Below are 27936 nucleotides of genomic sequence, written 5' to 3'. Positions count from 1 at the left end.
TCTTTTCATTTATACTTCTTAATGTGTGCATATGCATATTTGTCTATGTATGTGTGACACACAAAAAAAAAAAAGACAAACACATTAAAGGTGATGAGAAATGGTTGTTATTAAATAATAGTGCATCCCCACTTGCAAAACAAAGAAACAAAAACTGCAGTCAAATGTAAGGATTTATACTGATTTAAACGTAGATTTAACCTGTAGTTATTTTATACGTGAGTATGCAACATTCCTTCCATGTTTGTTGTCTTCCATTACTGTGCTGTCTAAGAGTCTGTCTCACTCCAGCCAGCAGGCTCAACTTGCATTCACAGATATGTGGATGTTTTATACAAGTGTAACTGTATGCACACAAGCTCAATTTTTTCTGCAAGTTCTCACATTGTACTTTACAAGTGCTCACATCAGGTTTTACAAGCTCTCGTGTTTTGCACCATATCTACCTTCATAGTAGCAGCCAATGGGAATGTTTTATGTGTAAAACTAGGAAGTTATACCCATGTGTTAGTGGTGGTTGACAGGGACAGAGATGAGATTGTGAGAGATTAAATCTGCATCCATCCTTCTATTTTATGTCATGGAAAGCATTGCCTGTAAGTATTTCAGTTCATTACACATTCATACGTGGATATTATTGATTATTTTGATGTTTCAAAGCACATTGCTATTTTGTAATGTTTGTGTACAGTGAAATGTGCGACTTGTATTCATGCATCACAGCTAAGTACCTCTGTATGGTTTTTCTTTAAGTTTACTCCGTTGATTTGTGGAAGTAAACATCCAATGAAAGAAGATAAACGCTTGCCACTTGTCCAGGAGTTGTCTGTCTGCATGGCTGTACTCATCACAACAGTTAGGGCAGAACAATTACATTCCATAATATTTGGCTGACGCTTACATTAAGTGCAAAAAGCATAGAGAACCAAACTCCGAACAGCAAGGACAGTGCAGATATACAGCCGCAGGACAAATTAAGAGACCACTCCAAATTGTTCTTAAATCTTTATCTCTACATGTATGGCAGCCATTCCAGTTTCTGTTGAATTTCAACACAAAGAAAAAATGCCAGTTGTTTATAGAAAACAATTTTTTAAAAATCATTTAACTCAAAAGACGTGCCTATAACAAATCAAACAAGAGAAACTGATAATGCTGAAGTGGTCTCTTAATGTTTCCGGCGGCTGTATTCACTTCAAGCAAGTCCTACCATTGTAAGAACTGCTGAGTTAGTTACAGGGCCTAAACTAACTCGCTGAAGGTTTAGTCTTTTGTTGTTGCAAGAATGTAATTGCAATCGAAACAGATGTGTTTCCAGTTACGACCCATTGTATATGTTTTTGAAGCACTGCATCATTGCACTCAGCTTTGATATGCAGCACCACTTAAGTGAACATATTCCATTTAGAGGCAAATCATCTAGATATTAGGCGTATGCGTTCAGAAAGCACTGTGGGAGGGACAGTGCCCCGCCCACTCATTTACAGAGGTTAACGGACATAACGTCATGCATGAAACTTGAAAAAAATCTCATATTCACTTCACATGCAAACAGGAGATTTCAGGAACCCTAGGGACCTTTTTTAAATGCATTCCATACTCGGTAAAACTATTTTAATAGTATCGCTTATCTGCAGCTCATGTATGTATGTGTATAAACCTGTATGCATATGTTGCATGTATGTGTGTGTGTAATACATGCAACATATTCTCATTTAATAGGATTTCTGGTGAATATTCGTGTCACTGGCAGTGACTGTAGGGGGATTACTTTAGTCGTTGTTATTGCTATTCTCTCTAATTTTATTTTTGGTGCATTTCGTTTCTTTCTCTTTTCACACATAATCAGTGCAAACTATTATCTCATTTGTATATGCTTACACTTTGATTTCCATGGCCATTGTGTATGCACTTGTTCAAGTTGTATTGGAAACCTTGGTTCTGCACTGTAGAAACTCAATTCAAAGATTTTTGATCAAGAAAAGCACCGTGTTTATTGTATCGGGAAACACTAGGTCATATTTGAGAATAGAGGATTGTTTTACTGCGCTGTGCACCCCCCGACTCTATACTGCTTCAACAGTGTCCCCTGGTAGTCCTAACCTGGAGGGCATCCAAACAAACATCCCATCTCAGCAACCCCCTTAAATATAAAAAAAACACCCACGCAACCAAATTCAAAATCAGTACAAACAAAATCTCACTTCCACATGCTGGAGAGAATGCGGTGAGCAGAAGGCAAACCATGGCTACATATTTTGCTCTTGTAATTTTTTGTATGGCTTTTGGGAAACAGTAATAAGAGAAATGTGAAATACTTTTGAAGAAGATCCCACTAACCTTATAAAAAAAGATTCCCACTTATTTCTAGTGAAAAGAATAGCAATTGTTAAACAAATGACAAGGAATTGGTTAAGAGATAATTACTTAATTAACTCACAATGGAATAATCTAGTAAAACAAAAGTATGGAATGGAGAAAATAACCCTGACAATCAGAAACCAAGTATAAAACGCAAAACGCTTATAATGACCAAGAGGTAAGATCAGACAAATCATTTAGGTATAATCAGAATCCCTTTATTAGTCCCACAGAGGGGAAATCTAAATGTGCTACAGCAGCAACAGAGCCAAAGACAGCTCTACAAAATAAAATATGCATTTAAAGATAAAGAAAAACACACCATTTACAAAATACACATCCTGAAAGAGATATAGCAGCCAGGTAAATATTGCACAGTTATTAATAATGGCATATTTATGTTTATACACTGCCTGGCCAAAAGAAAGGTCACAAGCCTGTGTGTGTGTGTGTTGGGGGGGGGGGGGCAGTACTATGATCTGTGGTTGCTCCAGTTGGTCTGGTCTAGGTTCAGCAACGTGCCCAAAGAATGAGGTCAGCTGACTCCCTGAATATACTGAAGGACCAGGTTATTCCATCAATGGATTTTTTCTTCCCTGATGGCACGGGCATGTTCCAAGATGACAACGCCAGGATCCATCGGGCTCAAATTGTGAAAAAGTGCTTCAGGGAGCATGAGACATAATTTTCACACATGGATTGGCCCCCACAGAGTCCAGACCTGAACCCAATTGAGAGTCTTTGGGATGTGCTGGAGAAGACTTTGCGCAGTGGTCTGAATCTCCCGTCATCAATACAAGATCAAAACTAAATTAATGCAAGACAGAAATAAATGTTGTGACATTGCAGAAGCTTGTTTTGGCCAGGAAGTGCATATTGCACAACTAGTCAGTTCATTTCATTTTATTTGTTTGTATGTATGAGGTGTCTACCGGGGGCCGTGCTGGTTGTAAAGTCTGACGGCTGCAGGAAGGAAGGACCTGCGGTATCTCTCCGTGAAACACCCCGGATGCAGCAGCCTGTCACTGAAGGAGCTGCACAGTGTGGACAGGGTGTCCTGGAGGGGGTGGGACACATTGTCCAGCAGGGAGGAGAGCTTGGCTGCCATTCTCTCCCACCACCTCCAAAGTGTCCAGAGGACTCCCCAGGACAGAGCTGGCCTTCTTTATTAGTCTGTTCAGTCTCTTCCTGTCAGCAGCCGTGATGCTGCAGCCCCAGCAGGCCACACCATAAAGGATGGCTGATGCCACCACAGAGTCATAGAAGGTATGAAGGAGTGCCCCCTGCACCCCTGCACCCCAAAAGACCTCCGTCTCCTCAGCAGAAAGAGTCTGCTCTGTCCTTTCTTGTAGAGAGCAGCACAGTTTTCGGACCAGTCCAGTTTGTTGTTCAGATGAACACCCAGGTATTTGTAGGATTTCACAATCTCCATGTCCACTCCCTGGATGTTCACTGGTGCGGGGGGGAGTGTTGGCGCCATCTGAAATCCACCACCAGCTCCTTGGTCTTCCCTGCGTTGAGCTGGAGGTGTTTCCTCTGGCACCAGAGGATGAAGTCCTGCGTCAATAAGTAGTAATGTTGTATCGATTATGTGCACCCTGCATATTATTAAAATCATTATTATTTTCCTGATTTGTCAATAACTATGTAGATAATATATGTATCTATCTGTGTTAAACAGTCATATGTTGTATGACTACAAAATAATTTCTTAAAATGCAAATAAAAAACCACCCATGCAGAGTTGGATGGTTGTATTTAAAAAGAAGCGTAGCTCCGTGGAGCAGAGAGAGGCTATCTGAGGGGAAAGGGAGGTGGGATTACCCCCCTCAGACCCCCCGTTCAGCCTTAAGGCTTCCACTAATTACCTGTCAATGACAAAGCAGAGGGAGATCCAAAGCGGTAAATATTGTCCCAAACTGTCACCGTCAATGAACCATACACTCGGCAATTTAGTCGGCGGATAATTCCCAGTGACCGGGAAATAGGATAAGATGCCATATGTTTGTGTAATTCAGCCGTAATTAGTTCCGAATCTGTTCCAAACAAAGTGACAGGGCGGTATTAAACAGTGTGATAGCAGCTAAAGGTCAGCCTGCAGACACGCGGTTATCAGGCGAGATGCTGAGAGATGCAGAGGGAAATTGTCCGTCTAATCATTCTAATGCAGATTTAAAGATGTGCCTTCTGTTAGGAAGCAGACAAACTAAATAATGTGTAGACGTACAAAATAATTGAGTTAAAAATATGTGTGATTGAGGTTCATGGGTGGAACACTTTCAAAGTGGAAAAGTACGGTGGCCGACAAACTCGAAACTAAATATTTAGATTAGGATGCAAATAAAAAAACCACAAATGTGCCAAAACACATGCTAATGGGAAACCCTCTTCACAATGTGATGACTTTAAGCAGAAAATATTCATTAGTGATCAGTTTGCATCGTTATTGTTCTATCTTTTGAAATATTTCCTTGCAAAGTGGCTGGAAGAACTTGTGTGAGTGGTGGTAGCAGTATTTATAGGGTCGAACCTGCGATAGATGAACTTCCTGAGCCCAAATTTAGTTATCATTGTGAACTAAACTTAATAGCAGTAGTTAACTTATTAAATGTACTGTTTGTATCTTGCTGTTGTAAATATCAAATACAGTTCCTGATTGGAATAAATGTGTTATTTTCAGCATTTGAAAAAAACTTTGCAGAGGCAACTGTCAATCATCTAAATATACACACGCAGCATTGAAAACACCGTCTAACCTGACTATTTTAGCTCTTGCACACAAGAAAGCTTTGAGAGTGACACTGTTTTATCTGTGCCAAGCACTTGTTCACACATTCTCCGTGTCAGTATCAGAGTCAAAGTCAACTTTGTACGGAGTGAAGCCGGAGAAACATAGGGCTCTAGTTGGTGACGTTTTGGGAAAAAAAGCAAAGTAGTCACTATGCGTGATCTTTTTCTGCCAATTAGATTTTGAGCAGACCTTGAAACAGTATCTGCTAAAAATGTGGTGTGCAATCAAAATGCAACTGAGTGAACATGTGTATCACTGTGATGTAATATGCATATTTGGGTGGGATACACTACTCACATAGATGTCGGATTAACATTTTAGGGGGAATGTGAGAAACAAAAGTTGCCACTAATGTGTTTGGTGTAGGGGATTATGACAAATGTTACAAAAAGGTTAAAAATGTAGTATGGGGCGAGAATATTTGTACCAGGGAACAACTACCCAACCCTACTACCCAACCATTCCTGTCTTTCCAAGCAATCACTATGTAACACATGAGAAATGGTGAACACTGTTCTGTAACTGCCCCTACAGTGCAGTTCCCTTATCACAGCTAAATTGAAAATTAGGTCAGCATTAAACACTTTGGATATCATTCAGGCATGATTTGAGCATGCATACTTATATTATTCAGAGCGAATTCACAGCAAATAGATTATGATGGGATAACAGACTGACACTGATTGCTATCTTTGTCTATCTACACAAAGAAAATCAAGCCACTCGTGTGTATGTGATCATCAATGCTCAATTAAAGAATTTACAAGTTCCATATACAAGTATCCTCATTTGATCGATATGTGTCCCGCCCCCAGACAGACACACAGCGATTAACGCTAACTAGCGGCGATGGTGACACTGGTTTTAGGTTAGGTTGGTTTGTTAGCAATTTGGCTCCAGAGATGGTAGCACTCTATTTCCAACTGAAATAAGTAAACCGATTTGGGATGATTTTCTATGGAATTTGATATGGAAACCCATTGAGAGAAGACGAGTCTTAATGGGATGAACAATGCCCTGACTCTTCGTCTAGTGGCGTACGAATTCAAAACTTCTAGTGTTGAGTGGAATGTCTCAGCAACCACTACAATTATTTCCATGACATTCAGATGTTAATTCCACCCTCAGAATGAAGTGCAATTACTTTGTTGATCTCTTAACTTTTCATCTAGTGCTATCATCAAGTGGTCCAATCACAGATGTATGAAGAGAACTGAACACAGTTTCGGAAGACGGGGCCCGGTTCATACATATGAAAGTTGCTCAGTGGCATGTAAAGCCAAAACTACTCGAGTACAAACATACCCGTATCTGGGCCCATATGCGCATGTTTTGATTAAACCCCCGCCTCCTATCCACATCATCACACTGATCTCAGCTCAGTCAAACAGATGGAGAGGGGTAATAACTCTAGATTTGCTTTTAGATTATTTTACAAATTTTAGACCGTTATGATTTGAGATACTCCTGCCTTTAGCTTGAGCCAGACTAGCCGTTCTCCACCAACAACTCCAACAAACAAGGCAATTTTCCCCAGAGAAGTTTGGCTCAATGGCCCAATCCCTATATGCCCTGGAGATAGTTGTGCTTGAAATCCCAGTAGATTAAAGTTTTTGTAATACTCAGACCGGTACCAACACAAAGCCACATTAAAATGTCTTTCCTCCCCTTTGTGATTTTTGACCAGGACCTGAAATGTGCTTTAAACTTGAATTCTCTCTGATGGTCAGCAATGGGTTACTTCAATGGAGGCAGTCAGATTGTAGAAAAGTCTATACGAAAAAGACCCTACTTCTGAGGAATGAAAGTATTCAATCACTAGGTGTGAGTCTAGTCTTCAACATATTTTTAGAACTATTCTCCAAGTGCGTTTTCAATACAGGTTACTTGTACAATTGAATTTCTGTAGTGCAGTATATCGAATTAGGTAATGAGGTACTCAGACCCTTTGTCTTACTTCTGATTCCAAAAAAACAAGATTGCAGGGCCAAAATGCACAACACTGCAGTCCACAAACCAATCGGTCACAGTGACTACGTCCATCTCTTATCTACAGAGATCTTTACCGTGTCTACATACCTTAATGCACTGAGATGCTGCCAGGTAATTTTCTGATTAGAAAGATTACTCTTGCTCACGTACGTCTTCTAAAGCAATCTGACAAAATGAAGAAGTGGATATGTAGAAATCAGGAGACAAATACCTTTGCGACAGAAGACATTACGTAAGGTGCTTATGTTGTAAGGGTGTGCTTTATTACACAACGTTTTGGCAAGCTGTTGGACAAGCGGGGCCATATGCTGTACGTCTTAGTCCAGTTGGACCCAAATGGCTGTAAATGGTGCTGAGCTTTTGCCAGGACGAGAAGGCGAGCAGATCACTCAGACAGTCAGTCAGCTGCATGAGGATGTAGGGAACAGCCTGGAAAAGAAGCCCAGTTTATGGGAAGCCATCAGGTTTTCAGGGGCTAGCCTGTTCATCACTTTTAAAGCTCTCCTTAAAGAAGTCTAGTTAATGACACTCGGGCCCCTGACTGCTTCTGGTCGATGAAGACTTGTACGTCGAAGTCCCACAAGGTCCTGCAATTGAACTTTTAATGACATTCTGATTTAATTTATATACAATCAATGAGACTGGCAATATGGCAATTAACAGATTTGTTGAATAACTTTGTCAATTACTTTGGCTATGATTACATTTAAGGGTGAACATATCATGAATAACTCACTTTTGAAAGAAAGTACATCCACTTAGGTACGTAGGTAACATGTTGAAGTACTTGAGTATTTGTGTTTGTTGCTACTTTATACTTTACTCCACTACATTTAAAAAGGGGAATCATTTATTGACCAGCTTTTTTTTACTTTTCAGATTTAGCATTAAACAAACGTTTAACATAATGCATCACTCAAAATTAAACTAGTGGACTAACTTTGGGTTAAACAAAGTAAAAGGATATCATATTACACAAATGCCTCACCATTAAACATGTGTTTAAACTTTGTTTTGGTAGGGGAAAACATGCTGCTTAATGCAACACTATTAATAATGTCATATAATAATATATCACATAATCATTTCTACAAAGTTGATAATGTGACTTTTTCACAAGTCAAACACATTGTGCTGATAATACTTCTGTACTTTTACTTGTAAAAGGAGTATTTTGACATTAGCATATCGCTTGGTTACTTAAGTAAAGGATCTGAGTATGTCTTCCACCACTGCCTTTTGACTGCTTGTGCACATACATTTTGGTTTCTGAAACTTCGTAAAAATAATAATTATCATAATATATCCCCAGTGCCTCCAACCCCAACTTCACTCCCAGCTCTGTCTTTATTTTTTGTATCTTTGTAGTGTCTCCTTTGCTCGATAACAAGCATGCGGGTCTACCTCTATGACCACATTCACAGTGTGCGATGATGAGTCATAAAGGAGTATGTGTGTGTGTGTGTGTGTGTGTGTGTGTGTGTGTGTGTGTGTGTGTGTGTGTGTGTGTGTGTGTATTTCTGTGCTCCTATTACACCAGTGTATACACTTTGCAATCTAGCCACCTTCCTGCAGAAAAAACAAACATGGCTACTCGCACACACAGACCTAGACTTTATAATGGCAGTTCATTTAATTTAAATCCAGATTATTTGAGAGGACATCTCACACTACATCTATACTTTTCATTCAACTAGAATAATCCTTGCAAAGGCCAGCTGGTGAATAAGCTTTCCTTTATTCAGCATCGTCACACTGGTTCATGCAGCCTGCTATGAAATCCTACAACTATGAGATGTATTTACTGTCATGGCAACACTTACATTGTGAAAAGAATAAATTGTGTTTACTGCAATTGACTGCTGCATCAGAGTCTGCACGTTACTTACATAACAGGTTTTACGTTTTAACATTTGCCCTATTCTGCTTTTTGGGTTTTCTCTTTCATGTTTTTGTGCATGTAAATGGTCTGCAAAGGTTAAAATCCCAAAGAGTTTCTCTCCACCCCCTGTCACAAACACCTCAAATTGGACTCCTTTGTTAACTTCTGTAACATAATGACATCACTATGTGACACTCGCGCTTCTATTGGCTAGTGCTCCAAACAAATTGTACATGATAGGCTGAGGGGCGGGACATATACGATACATCTCTTATCGGTTGACCAATCAAAACAGAGCCGACCAGCTGACCAATCAGAGCAGACTGGGCTCTGGTTTCAGACAGAGGGTGAAAAGAGGTGCTGCAGCACAGGCAGTATGAGAAAAATAAAGAGCTTTTTGAACATTAAAGCATGGAGACATGTCCCAATAGAGAAACTAAATACTAATATGAACCTGGAAATGAGTTTAATTAATGTCCTATTTTATACTGACTTTCAAAAGACATCTTACGGTTAGAATTTTTAAATAAAATATATAAAGGCTTTGAAAAAGAGAGGAAACATGTTTCTTTGTACTAGAAATCAAACAGCATAACATTTAATGGATGTGGATTATTTTTGTGCGTATGAGACTGGCTCCAAGAGAATATGCCTAATCACTTGGCCTGTGAGATTTTCCCATATTATCAGTCAGTGGCATCCAGGGGTGTAGTGGGCGTTGGACGCGGGGGTACGCCGTCCACCCACTTCTCCCGACGTGATATATAAAAAAATAATAAATATAAAATAGCTTAGGCTACAACTAAAAAAAAAAAAAAAAAAAAATAGCTTACAACTCAAATGTAAATCCGGAGATATTGGCAATGGTGAGAACAACCTACATAGGCTACATAAGACATCCCTAGTATCTGTCCGTGACCTATATTGGCTACGACATGAACATAACATGAACATTCGATAATCGTCATCAACCTGACACTTAAAACAAGACAAAAAAAAAACAACGAGAACGTGGATGTGATGAAGCTGAATATATGTATGGCTTTTTGGGTGTGTGTGTGTGTGTGTGTGTGTGTGTGTGTGTGTGTGTGTGTGTGTGTGTGTGTGTGTGTGTGTTTGGGGGGTGACGTCACAAATAGCGTACCCTCACTTAAAAAATCCCCACTACACCACTGGTGGCATCCCCACATGCCTTGTAAAAGGTAGAAAACAGGGGGGGTGGAAAAAAAAGATATTCCTGCAGGTTGGTTATACCTTGAATTAGGTTAGATCCCTTCTATAAGCTGTTGAAGTTGATTTCTTGTCCCTTAACAATTACTAATTATTAAAGTGCTCTCGAGCAGGGCGCCGCTCTTTACCCCACCGCCGTTCCAGAGGAACAGGCAAGGTGGAAACTGGGCGGCTTGTAGGTGTGAGGGTGTGAATCGCCTGGGGAGGAAAAGCGGTGTTCATTCTGCATGCTAAACGAGGTGGAAATAGTATTATACACTTCTTCATTTCACGCTCACAAACTGACCTTTTGAAAAACTACCCAAAGAAATTGAGTCTTAAAAATGTAGAGCATTTGCCAAATCTAATCACAGGCAGTGGATAATAACATACACCGATCAGCCATAACATTAAAGTGTATACACATACCACTGACCTAAACATTGTTGCACACCAAGCGCACCCCTTCCTGGAGACGGTATTCCCTAATGGCAGTGGCCACTTTCAGCAAGATAATGCGCCCTGCCACACTGCTAACATTTTTCAGAAATGGTTTGAGGCACACGAGTTCAAGGTTGACTTGGCCTCCAAATTCCCCAGATCTCAATCCAATCGAGCATATCTGTGATGTCACTGGGAGGCCCCACCCCTCTACTTGCAAGTCTTAAAGGATCTGCTGCTAACATCTCAGTGCCAGACACACCAGCACACCTTCAGAGTTCTAGTGGAGTCCATGTCTCGACGGGTCAGGGCTGTTTTGGAAGCAAAAGTGGGACCTACACAATTTTAGGCAGATGGTCATAATGCTAATGCTATTCCTTACTGTGTAGAATGATCATGCAATTTGAGTCGTTTAACGTATCGTCCACTTGAGTAATGTTTATATGTGTATTCTCTTAGTCATTCTGCAATATCTCTGAAATATTCAAGTATGGGGTATAACTGAAATTGAATATTTGTAATTCTCTTGCCACCTACAAACAGTTGTGACCTGCTGTGAATTGGGTTGTTGATTTACTTGATGTTATTACTAACTGTGCCTTATTGAATCCAGACTCACTTAATAGATGTGCATCTATAAATATATATATATATATATATACATATGTATATATATATATATATATATATAGACGGAAGGAAGGAAATTTGTAAGTGATCCATTTACCCAATCACTTACAAATCTATCAGTCCCTCCAAATTAATGTCTATGCCACTTAAGCTTTGTGGGAGTGTGGGAGGGAGAGGGTGGTAAGGGTACAAAGGGAGGGGAGAAGCTACTTCACCTGTTTTTGCAATATGTGGAAAACTTCAAATACAATAAAATGTATACAAACAGTAATTAAACAAATGGTAACACTCAATTAAACAAAAAATACCTCAAATGTGTACTTAAGTATGTGTACTTAGTCACTTTTCACCTGTGGTAAACCCTCTGAAGTGTAGGCATGAGGACGTGTTCTCAGTTTCATAGTAAAAATGTATGTTTTGCCACAATCGCCTCCTAAGTCCATCTGGAAACCGTCAATCTGCAAGGTTGTCCTTCCATGATAGAGCTTCCAGACACATACATACATGCATGCTTTCCACACAGCCTGGAGCTACAACTAAGTTCTGTAATTGCTGACAAAACCGCCGACACTTGACACTGTCTCGCCACAGAAGAGAAAGAGGAGGAAAAGTGAAGAAAGCATGCAGACAGAAAGACAAACACACACTCAAGTTCTCCCGCTGATGCACACTGACATGCACAGACAGACTCACATGCACACTGATGAGAACGTTGTGGAGTGAATAGCCAGAGGGTGCAAACTGTTCAAACGTTGCACAACTGTGCCACTTCAGTGCCAGGGGAGCTGAATGTTTAGCCTACCGTCTGCAGATGCAGAGTGCCCGTCTTCTGTTGAAGTGGTATTTGTCATTTGGGACGGCTGAAAAAACTGAAGCCATGCCGGGGCGCAGTTGATTCAAAGTGACAGGTACGCAAGGCCAGCTTATTCATCACAGGGGAGTGGCCCCGCATTCACTGACTCCCAAAGTACCCTCATATTTGCAGGCCCAGCCCCTGCTAAAACACTACCTCTCAGCGACTGACCTATGGTGTGCCAACAACGCCAAATAAGGTGTCCTTTTCCTGAGACAAATAGGCAACAACAGACTTAAGGGCAGGTGGTAACCCCTTCCTACGTGCTCAACTGTGTGTCCGAGAATTCATTTTATGGTACCCACGAGCTGCTAGACAAGCTGTTCTCCCGTTGTTATATTTTGTTTATCCTCTTTTAAAACATCTTTTCTCACACTCCTGCATTTGAACAAAGTGTCCAAAATGTATGGCCTTAAAAAAAGACCTCTGGGAATGAGAAAGAGAAGCTGGATTTGGTTCATTTTCAACAACAGAGACAAACGTCACAATGGATTAGCATATTTTACAAAAGTACCACACTGACTTGCGTCTTACATTGTCCCCCATCTTATTCTTATTCATCACAGGGGAGTGGCCCCGCATTCACCGAATCCCAAAGTACAGTCCTATTTGCAGGCCCCACCCCGCTAAAATGCTACCTCTGAGCAGCTGATCTATTGCGTGCCAACAACGCCATATAAGTTGCAATTTTACTGAGACAAATATGCAACAACAGACTTAAGGGCAGGTGGTAACCCCTTCCCACGTAGACTAAACTTCACTTTATTGTGCCCACGAGCGGCTGGACAAGCTGGTTCCATATTTGTCTCTCCTCTTTTGGAACATCTATTCTCACTATTACATTTCCAAGTGCTAAATGTATGGCTTGAATAAAAAAGACCAATGGGAATAAGTAGGATAAGCAGTGTAAAAACAGTGCTTGCGGAGCAGTGGAAAACAGTACTTGAGTGTGTGGATTTTGACAACAAACCCAAAGAAAAAGAAGGGGGGGGTACCATATTTTCCGAAAGTTTTGCACTAACTCGTGCCTTACCTTGCTGAGCTGACTGGCCGGTGAACCGCTGTTGTTGACGGTGTGGCATTTGAAGTTGAGCAACGATTCCCCCTCGGCGTCCCCGTCTTTGATCTTTTCCTTGTCGAAGTTTGAGTGGCCGTCAGGGAGGGGCGAGGTGGCGGATGAGGGGGGCCGCTGAAGTGCCATACAGGACAGACCGAGGAAGTTGGACGGCCGGATCAGAAAGGCCTCCAGAGCTATGTTAGCTGACACCTACGGGGGACCATGGATTTGGCAGAAAGGAGGGAAGGGTTGGAGAGGGGCGGAAGAGATTTCTAGTCATTAACCCCCCTGTTGTGTCCGGGTCAAATCTGACCAATTGACTTTGTTTATCAATCATAAATATTGTGTTTTACATTTGATATCTTCCACAGTAAGCATTTGAACAAATACTGATCACCACTTTCATTGAATTTTTAGAGGTTTAGTCAACTTCGAGACAACTATGGTGTTCACGGTCAAAAATGACCACCATATGAAATGAATGGGTAACCCCTAGATTCATCCATCAGATATACACACCAAAATCGACAACCATGTTATTTGGAATACATTTTCGGTGTCTATTCTATGTATATTCACTGCAGTTATTCATGTAAACCAGTAGTCTGAGACATTGTTTACAGCTTGAATTAAATGTGGTGATGATTAATGGTTTTTGTGTTCATGTAAAAGCAGTTCAAGACCAGTCCAATTTGACAACGGACACCAAAGTAGGGAACTAGAAACATACACGAAAGGAGAGTCAAGCAGATGCTTTTATCCCAAGTGACAGCAAAAGAAGCAATTAATCTTTCTCATGCATTCTTGTGGCTATCAGCTCGAGTCAAATTAACTTTTCGTTATTCTACGGCGCAAGAAAAAAAGGTAAAACTTTGGGAGGTTTAATCAGATGAACAACTTTAGCCTTGACTGAGTTTTTCAATGTGTCTGGGTGTTTGAATGTCTGGCCATACCTTTGAAATGACCTGATTGTCTCCGGTCAGTGACAGGTCGGCGATCCGCTCCACGCACTGGACGATGCGAGTGCACGCCCTGGCCTCATTCTGGGCCATCCACAGGACATGCTCCTCCACCAGCATCATGTTGCTGGCAATGTCTGATATATAGTCCCCCAGCTGCAGACACAGAAGCACACTTGTATGCAAAACTAGACAAATTGTACGAAGCCAAAACCCACTTGCACAAAGACTCATCATGCACATCAATCATATCCGCAACAACAGGCACATTTATAATCTCCAGTCAGAATTGAGGGGGAGGCAATGGTGGCTTCATTCATTATAGGGAGATTTAATTTAGATTAGCAGCTCCAAAGGGGCATAATCGCTTCCTTGGGATGGCAGCTTGCTATTTACTTACTGTACTTTTCATTGTTGCTTCAATTGACTGGATGAATGAGGGTGGTCTCATCAGCATCGTCTTACGAATGATAAAAAATGAAGTATCTCCTAATAATACCCCCTCCCAAGTGACCTATAATGAATAATTGGACCAGTGAGAGCTACTATTGATTCTTTCCACTGAGTAAGCTCAACACCATTCTCTCCCTACATTCTGACCTTCAGTGTGACGTAACGCCCTCCAATTGCCTCTGGCCACAGACAGAAGAGAGGTTCGCTTAAGGTAAAACCAAGCTTTCTCAAAAACAGATCCATCTTCATAACCATCATTGCCATTCAGGTCCAACACAGCCATGAGCAAGAGGGAAGAGCACAAGGTGAAAAGTTAAGCTGTCTGGAATCGATTTAAGGGTTGAAGCCAGAAGACAGCGTGCTGCCATGTCTTTTTCGGCAGCTCCTGCTGTCTGCGGCTCAGACACAATGAAGAGTCCTTTTCAGTTTGCTCTGATGACCTTCATTATTCCATGCCTACGACCATTCCTTCAGTAAACATTCTAGGAAACTTGAGATGTTAGTTTGCGCTGACTCCTCAGGAAAATCGAAAATGTTTCCTCCACTGGTCCGTCCTTCCTGGTCAATCAATTGCATAACTGCAACTGCTTCATCGATCGGTCCCCAGCCTCTTTCAGCCTACTGTTGGTTCTGTACAATTCCAGTTTTTTTTCAGTTAGTTGTTTTATCTTGTTTAAAGTCCTTGATTTCTCTAAGTTTACTTCATAGGCTAGAATCTCTTAATTTGGCTTCTCCATCTTGCATCTCGAAGAGCTACTTTGGGAATAAAATGTTGATTACTACTACTGCAATAGCAACCTATATGGCTTACCATCCAACCTCCTCAACAAACTGCAATACATCCAGAACTCTGCTGCACGCCTCCTCACCCACACCCGCTCTCGAGACCACATCACTCCCGTCCTCCATAACCTCCACTGCCTCATCACTAACAAAGCCCTCAACAACCAGGCCCCCTCCTACCTCACAGACCTGCTGCACCACCACACCCCTTCACGCTGCCTCCACTCATCAGAAGCCAACCTCCTATCCATCCCCACCTGCGCCATGCACCAAACCTGGGGGGACAGAGCCTTCTCCATCGCTGCCCCCTCGCTCTGGAACTCACTCCGACAACCAATCAGAGACTGCACTGACCTCACCACCTTCAAGAAACTCACAGAACCCACCTCTTCAAACTGGCTTTTAATGTGTGATTTGTGATACTTTGCTCAATTTAAATGTGACTTTTACTTTATTTATCGTTGTCTTTCTTTTTTGTATGTACCTCTGTAAAGCGACTTTGAGCACCTGAAAAAGAGCTTATAAAATAAATGTATTATTATTATTATTGTTATTATTATTATTATTATTACTATTATTATTATTATTATTATTATTATTATTATTATTATTATTATTATTATTATTATTATTACTATTATTATTATTATTATTATTATTTGTCAACGTCATTGATGTAATTGTTTTACTTCTGCTAGCAACCCCACTGTCCATACTGTATGAAAACCCTCACCTTGTTATTAATAGGATTGTTCGCAGGTTTCTTTTTCGCAAAACCGTCAACATCAAAATAATTAAGATGTCAATTTAAACAGTTTGTTTAGTCCTTGTAACTATTTCACCAGCACTTACAATGGTATGACATGCTTGAAGTGAATATAACTTCACTTTCCTTGTTGTTAGAAGTTTGAGTCCTTACTGTTTTTTGCAGTTATTGTAAGTCGCTTTGAATATAAGTGTCAGCCAAATGAAATGTAATCTTGAGCGTGGCGCGGAAGCCCCTCCTCCCACTGTCCTACCTTACTTTAGCTTTCAACAACTGGAAATTATTGCTTTCGTTTTTGTAATCATTTAATTTTAGTGAGCTAATGAAAGCTAAACTTAGTATAAATTAGAGAATGTATATGGAATAACCTGGCTTCAAAAATAATACTGTTCCTGTACGCTTATCCTTCGTTTGTCTGACACTTGCATTGACAGGTCAGATTTTTCAGTTCATAAAATGCATTCCTAGTTGACGATACTGTATCCCCAAATTATACTGTGAGTTTAGCTGACATTTCAGAAATATTGTATTTAGAAATCTGCTATCAATTCCTTTGAAATAGGCATATTTGACATCTGGAGGGAAAAAATGGACAGGCAACAGGAACCAAGAGGGAGGGGCTTAGTGTATAGGCTCAGTTAGGGATCTTAACAGCAAATTATTGCTTTCAGAGAACTGTGGAAAAGGAGATGCAGGAGAAGCACCTAACAATACGAGCAAAGTAGTTCCCCTTGAAAATCAGTGCTCCGAAAGAAAATGGTTGAGTCTGGATCTGAAACTTAGATCCCACAGGATGGAGTAGACTGCCTGTGGGGTCCCTGTGTGTGTTCACTCTTACATCTTTACGTTTCCCCACCAGCCTCGTCAGCCTCTCGACAAGGTGTGTGACAAAGATGACGTCCATGACATCAGTGAAGTGAGCCGCTCTGCTGGTGAAGGCCACTAACTGCTGGCCTAAGGGCTGAGCGTTGGTGGTATTGACAGTTATCTGGAATCATATAAAACATACATCAATATTTAAAACATCAGAGCAATTCAACAGAGACATCACATGTAGTACTTCTGACAATATTTCATAAATAATACATCACAGTAATGCTGTTTCATGCCATACATGTAGTTTTGAACTTGAATGTGGAACAGTAATCCCACGTGTAATGTAGGATGAAACAGCTTATCGTTAGTCAGTTTGAATTATGTATATAAAGGCTTACATGTACAGTATTTCGCAAATACCTGCAGGCTACACAAGAGTCAGTGGAGAAGTCTGTATCTGTATTCCAGGAATATGAAATTAAAGTATGAGTTAGGACTGCACGATATACTGTATAGTAGCGCCAATCAATGATTGGAAGTAATGGAAACATTTATTTAGCTTTATACCAATATATAATTAAACTGGAAGCCTATTTATGAGCCAAATTGCTTAAACTGACTCAAACAGCTCAGCAAACAAACTCTCAATTACTGTAAGTGGTGGTAACCCTTACTTTTACCCTTTAAAGAGGACAAATAATGCTTATTTGCAGCTTCATATTTGTATTGTGTCCCTCTACTGGGACATGTCTCCATGCTTTAATGTTCAAAAAGCTCTTTATTTTTCTCATACTGCCTGTGCTGCAGCACCTGTTTTCACCCTCTGTCTGAAACTAGAGCCCAGTCTGCTCTGATTGGTTGGACTCAACAACAAGATGGCGCCGAGGATGGCTGCCGTGTCTCGAGCTCCTCAACAACTCCACATCTTAGTGTTTTTATTGTTTTACTTTGTTGGTTGTTTTTAACTTTTTTTGCAACATGCAAACCGCCCAAGCGAGCCCTATCATCCAATATGATAGAGAACAACTTTTACACATCACGTCGCTGGTGGACAGCAATAATCCACGACGACCTGCAAACAATGGAGAGTCTCCGTGTTTACCTGCTGGAGCTCTACCTGTGGAGCGCATGAGGAAGAGACCACGAGGTTCCCGGGCCGGGGTCCTGGTCAGGCTGAGGAAACGTGAAAACAGGCCTCCTCTACCGAGTTTACTTCTGGCAAATGTCCAATCCCTGGATAATAAGCTGGACGAACTCCGTAGCAGGGTGGCATTTCAACGGGACATTAAGACCTGTAATGTTTTGGTTTTCACGGAGACTTGGCTCGACCCCACGATACCGGACGCCGCCATTGTTCCACACGGATTCTCCATTCATCGCCAGGACCGGACAATAAACTCAGGGAAGAGCAAGGGAGGAGGTGTGTGCTTCATGATTAACAACAACTGGTGCTCAGATGTGGAGATCATTTCTTCGGACTGTTCTCCCAGCCTAGAGCACATCATGATCGGATGCCGGCCTTTTTATCTGCCGAGGGAGTTCACATCGGTTGTTCTAACAGCAGTGTATGTTCCGCCGCACGCTGACAACAACACAGCGCTGGAGGAGCTGTATGGTATTATCGACAGGACAGAGACTTCTCGGCCAGAGGCCGCATTTATTGTGGCCGGGGATTTTAACAGAGCCAACATGAAGAAAGTCCTGCCGAAATACTATCAGCTGCCCCACGCGTGGTGGAAATACACTGGACCATGTTTACACTCCTTTCCGGCATGGATATAAAGCCCTCCCCCGCCCCCCCTTAGGCAAGTCAGACCACATATCTCTTCTTCTGCTCCCCGTTTACCGGCAGAGACTGAAGAGGGACCGACCTGTGACAAGGACAGTGCAGCGTTGGTCCGAGCAGTCTGACTCTGCTCTCCGCCACTGCTTTGGCATCACGGAGTGGTGTGTGTTTGAGGAGGACGATATAAACACACACACTGACGCGGTCATTTGCTACATCGGCAAATGCATCGATGACGTCGTGCCGCGGATTACTGTACGGACATTCCCAAATGAGAAGCCCTGGATAAACGGCGAGGTCCGAGCTAAACTTAAAGCACGGGCCATCGCGCACAGCGGCGGTGATTTGGATGAGTACAGGAATTCCAGGTATGCACTCCGGAGAGCTATTAGCAGTGCGAAAAGACAATACAGGGACAAGGTGGAGTCGAACTACAAGGGCTCCAACGCCAGAAATATGTGGTCTGGACTAAAAACAATAACACACTACAAAAGGACAACGAGTGGTGCTGAGGAAGTGTCTGCATCTCTTCAAGATGAACTGAACACATTTTATGCACGCTTTGAGAGGCCCCTGGCTGTGGAGGGTCAGAAGGCCCAGGATCCCTGCTCACTGGTTTTAACCAGTGCAGATGTGTGTAGATCTCTGAAAAGGATCAACACACACAGGGCTCCAGGACCTGATGGCATCCCTGGCCGTGCTCTCAAGGTGTGTGCAGTTCAGCTGGCAGATGTGTTCACAGACATTTTCAATAGGTCACTGCTCCAGTCTGTAGTCCCCACATGCTTTAAAGAGTCCATCATTGTCCCTGTCCCCAAAAAGACAAAACCCATCTGCCTCAATGACTACCGCCCAGTTGCACTCACCTCCATCATCATGAAGTGCTTTGAGCGGTTAGTCAAAACTTTTATCACCTCCTCCCTCCCTGACTCACTGGACCCCCTGCAGTTTGCCTACAGGGCAAACAGGTCCACGGATGATGCCATCTCCCTCACCCTCCACACTGCCCTCTCCCACCTGGACCAGAGGAACACTTATGTGAGAATGCTGTTCATTGACTACAGTTCAGCATTCAACACCATTGTGCCCTCCAAGCTCATCATTAAGCTCAGGGACCTTGGGCTCAACAGCGCCCTCTGTGACTGGATCATGAGCTTCCTGACGGGCAGATCCCAGGCAGTGCGGATGGGGAACATCACATCCTCCACCTTGACCCTCAACACCGGAGCCCCTCAGGGTTGTGTGCTCAGCCCTCTCCTCTACTCCCTGTTCACGCACGACTGCGTGGCCACACACAGCTCCAACACCATCATCAAGTTTGCTGACGACACGACCGTCATCGGCCTGATCACAGACGGCAACGAGACGGCGTACAGAGAGGAGGTCAGAGCCCTGACATCTTGGTGCCAGGACAACAACCTCCATCTCAACGTCAGCAAAACAAAGGAGCTGATTGTGGACTACAGGAAGAGGCAGAGAGAGGCACACACACCCATCACCATCGACGGGACTCCTGTGGAGAGAGTCAGCAGCTTCAGGTTCCTCGGGGTAAACATCAGTGAGGACCTGACATGGACACATCACACCAGGGTCATATCCAAGACGGCTTGACAGCGGCTCTTCTTCCTCCGCAGGCTGCGGAAGTTCAACATGGACTCCAGGATACTCTGCAACTTCTACAGGTGCACCATCGAGAGTATCCTGACTGGCTGCATCACCGCCTGGTATGGCAGTTGCACCGCCCTCAACCGTAAGACTCTACAGAGGGTGGTGAAAACTGCTCAGAACATCACCAGGACGGAGCTGCCATCCATGGGGGACCTCTACACCCAGCGGTGTAGGAAGAATGCCGGTAGGATATTAAAGGACCCCCATCACCCCAGCAACAATCTGTTCTGTCTGCTGCCGTCTGGCAGACGGTACCGCAGCATCCGGACCAAGACCACCAGACTCAGAGACAGTTTTATACCACAGGCTATAAGACTGCTGAACTCCTGAGCTCTGTGAATGTCTACTCACATCTGTTTATAGTACACACACACATATATATATATATATATATATATTATACACATCTGCCATACATATCTGTTTATAGTACACATATCTATATATTATACATATCTGCCATATACATCTGCTATACATAATATATGCATCTGCCCATACCTCCTCATTCAACAGTGTAAAGTATTTAAATACTTTCAATGTATTCCACATATGTATATATTTCACATCCTCAAATCTTTATTGTTGTTACTGTAAATATTCTTCTCTCTTTTTGCACTATTTTATTTATCTTATTTGCACCATGTATGTTGAGTTGTTGGAGGAGCATGGGATATAAGATTTTCATTGCCAACATATACGTTGTATATGCTGTGCATATGACCAATAAAACCTTGAAACCTTGTCTGGCCGGCTCTGTTGTTATTGTTCAACCACTTAGAGATGTGTCAGAAATGTCCTTCCACTTAGCCTATCATGCACAATGTGTTAGTGCTAGCCAATAGAAGGCCGAGTGTTATATAGTGATATCACTTTGTTATAGAAGTAAACAAAGGAGTCCAATGGATGCCTTTCATTGCAATACAGTCTTGTGATGTTCTTAACTACAAACACATAAATATATTTAACAATCCGGACTGTTTGAAAATGTATATATGTTAATGTAATACTTGTTTTGTTCTAACAGTTGTTTTAACAGTTATTAATCTGAATGTCATTTTAATTGTATTAATTATTTTATCCGTGCTATCCTGTTTTTCATTCTCAGTCTGTTGCTGCTTAAACTCTGAACTGAATTTCTCCATGGGGATTGATAAAGGTACATGTTATCTTATCTTATGCTTAAAAGAAAATGAAAGGAACATCTGATGAGGGTTTTCTTACTCTCTGGTGAGCTAAACTCCAGCTAATACAATTATTTTCGAAAGCATGTAATTATCGGTTATTTGGTCATGCAAATATCCAAAGCGCATAACTAGTCTGAGTCAACTGACTCATAAACAATACGGGGAAAAAAGTGTGGAAAAGAATCTGTGAACAAATCTAAGCACAAGCTTTCCATGTGGGTTAAGATTAAATAAGACAACACTTTATTTATGCTGGAGGAAATTCCTGCGCAAGACTCAAGTACAATAAACATAACGATAATAACAAAGTAGAATTAAAGAGCAAATTAAACAACAAACAAGAACAAACCAACTGTTCGGTGAGGAGCGGTACTGTAGCCGTAGTGACAGATACGTAATCCATACCTGTGTGAGTTCATGCAGCACGCGGGTCAGTTCGCTGGCATACGGGCACTGGGTGTAGTCCTCTTCACCCCAGCGTCCATTCCGGTCGCAGCTCCGCCACGCCTTCTTCCCCTTCTGACTGGAGGGGTGAGCTATGCTGCCAGAGGGGTGGGGGGCCGAGCCAAAGGTGGCAGGAGCGCAGGGCAAGAAGGTAAGGATGCCAGCTAAAGTCTTTGGCCACCTGCCACAAAAGACATCAGAATGTTCAGTCAGTGCTCCAGATGGTAATTTCATACTCCCTGTACCGTCTGTAGGGAGTTATTCATTTGCATATTTGATTTTCCAGCTAGCTGTAATTATTTTTTTGCAAAATACTACCAGATTCTGTTACTTGATTGTTGTGTCTTTGTGATGACTTCTGAATCAATTCACTTTGTTTACTAACTTTACTGATCAAATTAACAATTGTTTCAATGTGAGCACCATGAAACCAAAAAGATATGTTGTGTTTAATTATGGAATGCAATTTAAAGGAGGGGAAAACTGATTTTAGGCATCAAGATGACCTAACTTGCCATGAAATACTTTATGCCCTTGCACCAGGTACACCAAAAGCCAAAAGGTAGAATGTTTTTTCTCATTCTCGTGGACTTGGTATCTCAGGAGCTATAATGAAAGATATCTGTGTGTATAAATATATTTATATGACTTTAGATTATCTAGCAAAACCAGATAAGACCAATCTAATTTCCACTTGGCATTTTGCCACGTGTGAAGTTTATTTGGAACAGTCTTTAAAAAAACTGCAACAGAAAGTGCAAGTAGACGTGCATCAAAATGAAGTGTCTGCTATATATGACTTTGCCACTCTGAAAACCAAAGTTGTCCCAAATTGTTTATCAAACGTAGGGAATACACATTTAATAGTGCTTTGACTTTATTTGGGCCTTTAAACTTTCACAGGAGCTTTTGCACACTTGTTGACTTTTGCATTGGTACTGTTAAGAAGTGCATAGACACTTACTAAACTAACTAAACAACTAAATTAATTTCTTCAAATTAGACACAATTATACTCCTGGACTTACAAGACTTTGTTGGTCTACGGTCAAGGTCTTTAAGACTTAACAAGGGTACTTTTTTTGCCCCTTAACTCACATTCATGCTAATTACGACAATTTCAAACAAATAGGATAAAATGATAGTAGGTAGTACAGCAAGGTTATTTTGGGTATGACTTGAACACATTAGGGGTTAGCTATTTAGAATATAAATGGGGCATGTAGTGTGAAAAAATGGGAAGCTAAGTGCCAGGGGAAGGTCTATCGCAGGAAAATATTGAGGATTTAGTTTTTAGAATTGTAGGATTCAGTTTTGAGGTGCTTTTCAAAAAGTCAGGAAAGCTCAGCTTCTTTAGCTCTTTACTGATCCTCTATCCTTTAATATGTCAGTCCCAAGTCCTACAAATATATGAAAGTGAAATAATAAACTACCACAGAACCAACATCGACCAATGTACAGTGGGGCAAACAAGTATTTAGTCAGCCACCAATTGTGCAAGTTCTCCCATTTAAAAAGATGAGAGAGGCCTGTAATTTTTATCATAGGTATACCTCAACTATGAGAGACAGAATGAGAAAAGAAAATCCAGAAAATCACATTGTAGGATTTTTAAAGAATTATTGGTAAATGATTGTGGAAAATAAGTATTTGGTCAATAACAAAAGTTCATCTCAATACTTTGTTATATACCCTTTGTTGGCAATGACAGAGGTCAAACATTTTCTGTAAGTCTTCACAAGGTTTCCACACACTGTTGCTGGTATTTTGGCCCATTCCTCCATGCAGATCTCCTCTAAAACAGTGATGTTTTGGGGCTGTCGCTGGGCAACACGGACTTTCAACTCCCTCCAAAGATTTTCTATGGGGTTGAGATCTGGAGACTGGCTAGGCCACTCCAGGACCTTGAAATGCTTCTTACAAAGCCACTCCTTCGTTGCCCTGGCGGTGTGTTTGGGATCATTGTCATGCTGAAAGACCCAGCCACGCTTCATCTTCAGTGCCCTTGCTGATGGAAGGAGGTTTTCACTCAAAATCTCATGATACATGGCCCCATTCATTCTTTCCTTTCCACGGATCAGTCGTCCTGGTCCCTTTGCAGAAAAACAGCCCCAAAGCATGATGTTTCCACCCCCATGCTTCACAGTAGGTATGGTGTTCTTTGGATGCAACTCTGCATTCTTTCTCCTCCAAACACGACGAGTTGAGTTTTTACCAAAAAGTTCTATTTTGGTTTCATCTGACCATATGACATTCTCCCAATCCTCTTCTGGATCATCCAAATGCCCTCTAGCAAACTTCAGACGGGCCTGGACATGTACTGGCTTAACTGGGGACACGTCTGGAATTGCAGGATTTAAGTCCCTGGCGGCGTAGTGTGTTACTGATGGTAGCCTCTGTTACTTTGGTCCCAGCTCTCTGCAGGTCATTCACTAGGTCCCCCCGTGTGGTTCTGGGATTTTTGCTCACCGTTCTTGTGATCATTTTGACCCCACGGGGTGAGATCTTGCGTGGAGCCCCAGATCGAGGGAGATTAGCAGTGGTCTTGTATGTCTTCCATTTTCTAATAATTGCTCCCACAGTTGATTTCTTCACACCAAGCTGCTTACCTATTGCAGATTCAGTTTTCCCAGCCTAGTGCAGGTCTACAATTGTGTCTCTGGTCTCCTTCGACAGCTCTTTGGTCTTGACCATAGTGGAGTTTGGAGTATGACTGTTTGAGGTTGTGGACAGGTGTCTTTTATACTGATAACGAGTTCAAAAAGGTGCCATTAATACAGGTAACGAGTGGAGGACAGAGGAGCCTCTTAAAGAAGAAGTTACAGGTCTGTGAGAGCCAGAAATCTTGCTTGTTTGTAGGTGACCAAATACTTATTTTACCGAGGAATTTACCAATTAATTCTTTAAAAATCCTACAATGTGATTTCCTGGATTGTTTCCCCCATTTTGTCTCTCATAGTTGAGGTATACGTATGATAAAAATTACAGGCCTCTCTCATCTTTTTAAATGGGAGAACTTGCACAATTGGTGGCTGACTAAATACTTTTTTGCCCCACTGTATATATGCAGAGAAAACCGGTTCTTTCCTAAAGGGAAGATTCAGCCTAAAATAATAATTACAAGTGTTGTTCGCAGGGCCATGCACAGTTCAATGAAGTCTCCTCTGAAGCAGGAAATGAGACTTTGTCAATAATGTCGTCAAGAGCCAGGTACTGGAGCTGCTCTACTGACCAACCTACGATACGGGCCAGGGTGATTTTACGGGGAAATGGACATTTTCTGGGTAATGCTTGCAAGTGTTGCAATGAAAGGAAGCTCCTTTGAGTGTAAAAACTCAGCCAAACAACTCCAGGTTTGGTTTTCTTGGAGTGCTTGTAGGTTTAAAAAGGTGTTATTTCTGTTCCTCTGCAGCCTTAAAAAGATGCTTGTGCTCACATGTTGTCCGGATCAGGTAGGAAATGTGTCCTAGGTGTTACAATTTTCTTTGTAACGCAAAGTCACAATTTGTTCACAGGCAACACTTTGACTTCACCAAAATGGAAATAAAAGATTGCTGCACTCAGTAGGAAGCTAATCTGTTCTGAGGGTAGAGACTTGTCATTCAGCTGCTCCCAAACCCATTTCCTTTTTTTTTTAACCTCTCTCCAACCACGTTGTTGCAGCAGCATCAGCTACTTGGTAATAAATGGTATTAATTTCACCCGTAAAACAATAAAGGGCTCATTTTCCAGCCCATTACACCGATGCTCCCGCAGAAACAAACCCTTTGTGCTTGCTGCACTTCCAGTGGGTTGGAAAGAACAGCGACAACAAAAGAGTGAAAGGTGGAGTGTGTGAGAGTGTGTGAACAAGGTATCAAGATGTGGAAGATGTGTGTTTTTGTTCATCTTTTTATACAAGCCTTGGGAAAAAGATCTGTCCTCTTTTTACAGTCTTGCTATAAAGCTAAACTATATTGAGCCATAACGTTTGTGGGAGTTTTCACATCACATATCCAATTATTATTAAAATATATGAACTGTACAGAATCGACTCTTCATAAGAAATACTGCTCTTTGACGGGTAATGAGACGCATCTGGAACAGCAGACCAGGTGTGGCAGGTCTTTAGTCAGGTTAAACAAAAAGCAGCAAGAAGCAGACCTCAGCAGGTGCTCAGCTGCACCGTACATGTAGAAATAATAGCAGAGAGCGCGAGGGACTGATTGCAGAATTAATTTCTCTACTGTGGAGTCTGTAATTGGGACTCAAATTACTGTGATGTTAAACTATTGCCTTTTGACCTCGCTGATATCACCTTTTAAACTACAATAAGCACCCAAAACTACCAATTACCCATGTTGGCAAATGAAAATGATTCTTAATAATAATTCATATGGTTTATTTACACAATATTTACATGTTTGTTTACATTAAATATGTGCCTTAATGCTTCAAGAATACATTTGTGAAATCAGTTTAACTGAATACAGAGAGCCTTGTTTTGTCCGTGGTCGTTTGCATCACTTTAAATGAAGCAAGATTTCCTATAGCTTGTTTTGTAAGAGAAAGTGTAGATATATAATCAGCAATCAAAGACATAAAGAGCTTCCTTCTTGCAATGTAAACAAAGGATTTAAAGTCATTTAAAGGTGTAAAGTAACTTGTACATTTACTCAAGCACTGTACTGAAGAAGTGAATATTTCCATTTGTAACTACTTTGTACTTCTACCCCACAACAACTCAGAGGTAAATGGTGTGCTTTTACCCCACTACATTTATTTAATAACTACTGTAATTTCCGGACTATAAGCCGCTACCTTTTGCACAAGCTTTGAACCCTGCGGCCTATAGTCCGGTGCGGCTTTTCTATGGATTTTTCATGATTTTTGTGATATCGTAAGAGGTTTTGTTTTGGTTTGTTCCGCTGTTGTACGGCACTACTTTGCCTGGCGGAAGGGCATGTGATCAGACACACAGTCACGGGGGAAAAGAGTGGTATGTTGGTCACATGTCCGTCCGCCAGGCAAAGTAGTGATGTACGAATTAGCGCGAAAAAGAGACTAGATTAGCAAGAGCAAGACGAGTATTACAGGAGCAAAGGAAGCTTTATTCACAAACCCTCATTATGGCAAAGAAAAGAAATGCATATGATGCAGCTTTTAAATTAAAGGCAGTCGATTTGGCTCTCAACGAGGGAAATAGAGCTGCTGCACGTACCCTTGGTATAAACGAATCAATGGTGAGACGTTGGAGACGCCAGCGTGAAGAACTGGCTCAGTCCAAAAAGACGAAAAAAGCTTTCAGAGGTAATAAAAGCAGATGGCCCAAACTTGAAGACTTTATTGAAGACTTGATTGAAGACTGGGTGAACACACAGAGAGCAAACGGGCGAGGTGTTTCAGCTGTGCAGATCCGACTGAAAGCCAAAACAGTCGCCACCGAAATGAAGATAGAACATTTCAGAGGAGGACCATCCTGGTGTCACAGATTTATGAAACGAAAAGGACTTTCCATCAGGGCGCGGACGACTGTGTGTCAGCAACTCTCTCCCGACTATGCGGAAAAAATAGCAAACTTCCGCAAATTCACACTAAGAAAGATAAACGAATATTCCATCGGACCGGACGAGATCATAAATATGGATGAAGTGCCTTTGACGTTTGACCTGCCTCTCACTAGGACTGTTAACAAGCAAGGTGAATCATCCATCACGGTGAGAACCACTGGCCATGAGAGAACGAATTTCACTTGTGTTCTGGGCTGCACAGCATCCGGGTTAAAACTTCCGCCAATGGTGATTTTTAAGCGGATGACTATGCCAAGAGAAGAGATCCCGAGCGGCATCTCTGTTAAAGTCAACAAGAAAGGGTGGATGA

The 27936-nt window shown here is 41.7% G+C and overlaps 1 protein-coding gene across 1 annotated transcript in view; it reads right to left on the bottom strand.

The window, feature by feature from the left end:
• The window catches only part of LOC134858530 (adhesion G protein-coupled receptor A3), a 231850-nt gene that overhangs the window by 132895 nt on the left and 71019 nt on the right, over positions 1–27936 (bottom strand). Inside the window, exons 9-12 of the mRNA XM_063874486.1 lie at positions 22040–22259; positions 17016–17165; positions 14170–14331; positions 13193–13426 (exon numbers count right to left, since the gene is read on the bottom strand). Of these exons, the coding sequence (XP_063730556.1) occupies positions 13193–13426; positions 14170–14331; positions 17016–17165; positions 22040–22259 (766 nt within the window). The remainder of the gene's footprint in view (positions 1–13192; positions 13427–14169; positions 14332–17015; positions 17166–22039; positions 22260–27936) is intronic.

This window comes from Eleginops maclovinus, chromosome 22 (assembly GCF_036324505.1).
Source record: "Eleginops maclovinus isolate JMC-PN-2008 ecotype Puerto Natales chromosome 22, JC_Emac_rtc_rv5, whole genome shotgun sequence".
Classification (NCBI taxonomy): Eukaryota; Metazoa; Chordata; class Actinopteri; order Perciformes; family Eleginopidae; genus Eleginops; species Eleginops maclovinus.
Note: the sequence above shows the minus strand (reverse complement) of the source record. Positions and strands in the feature narration are given on the sequence as shown.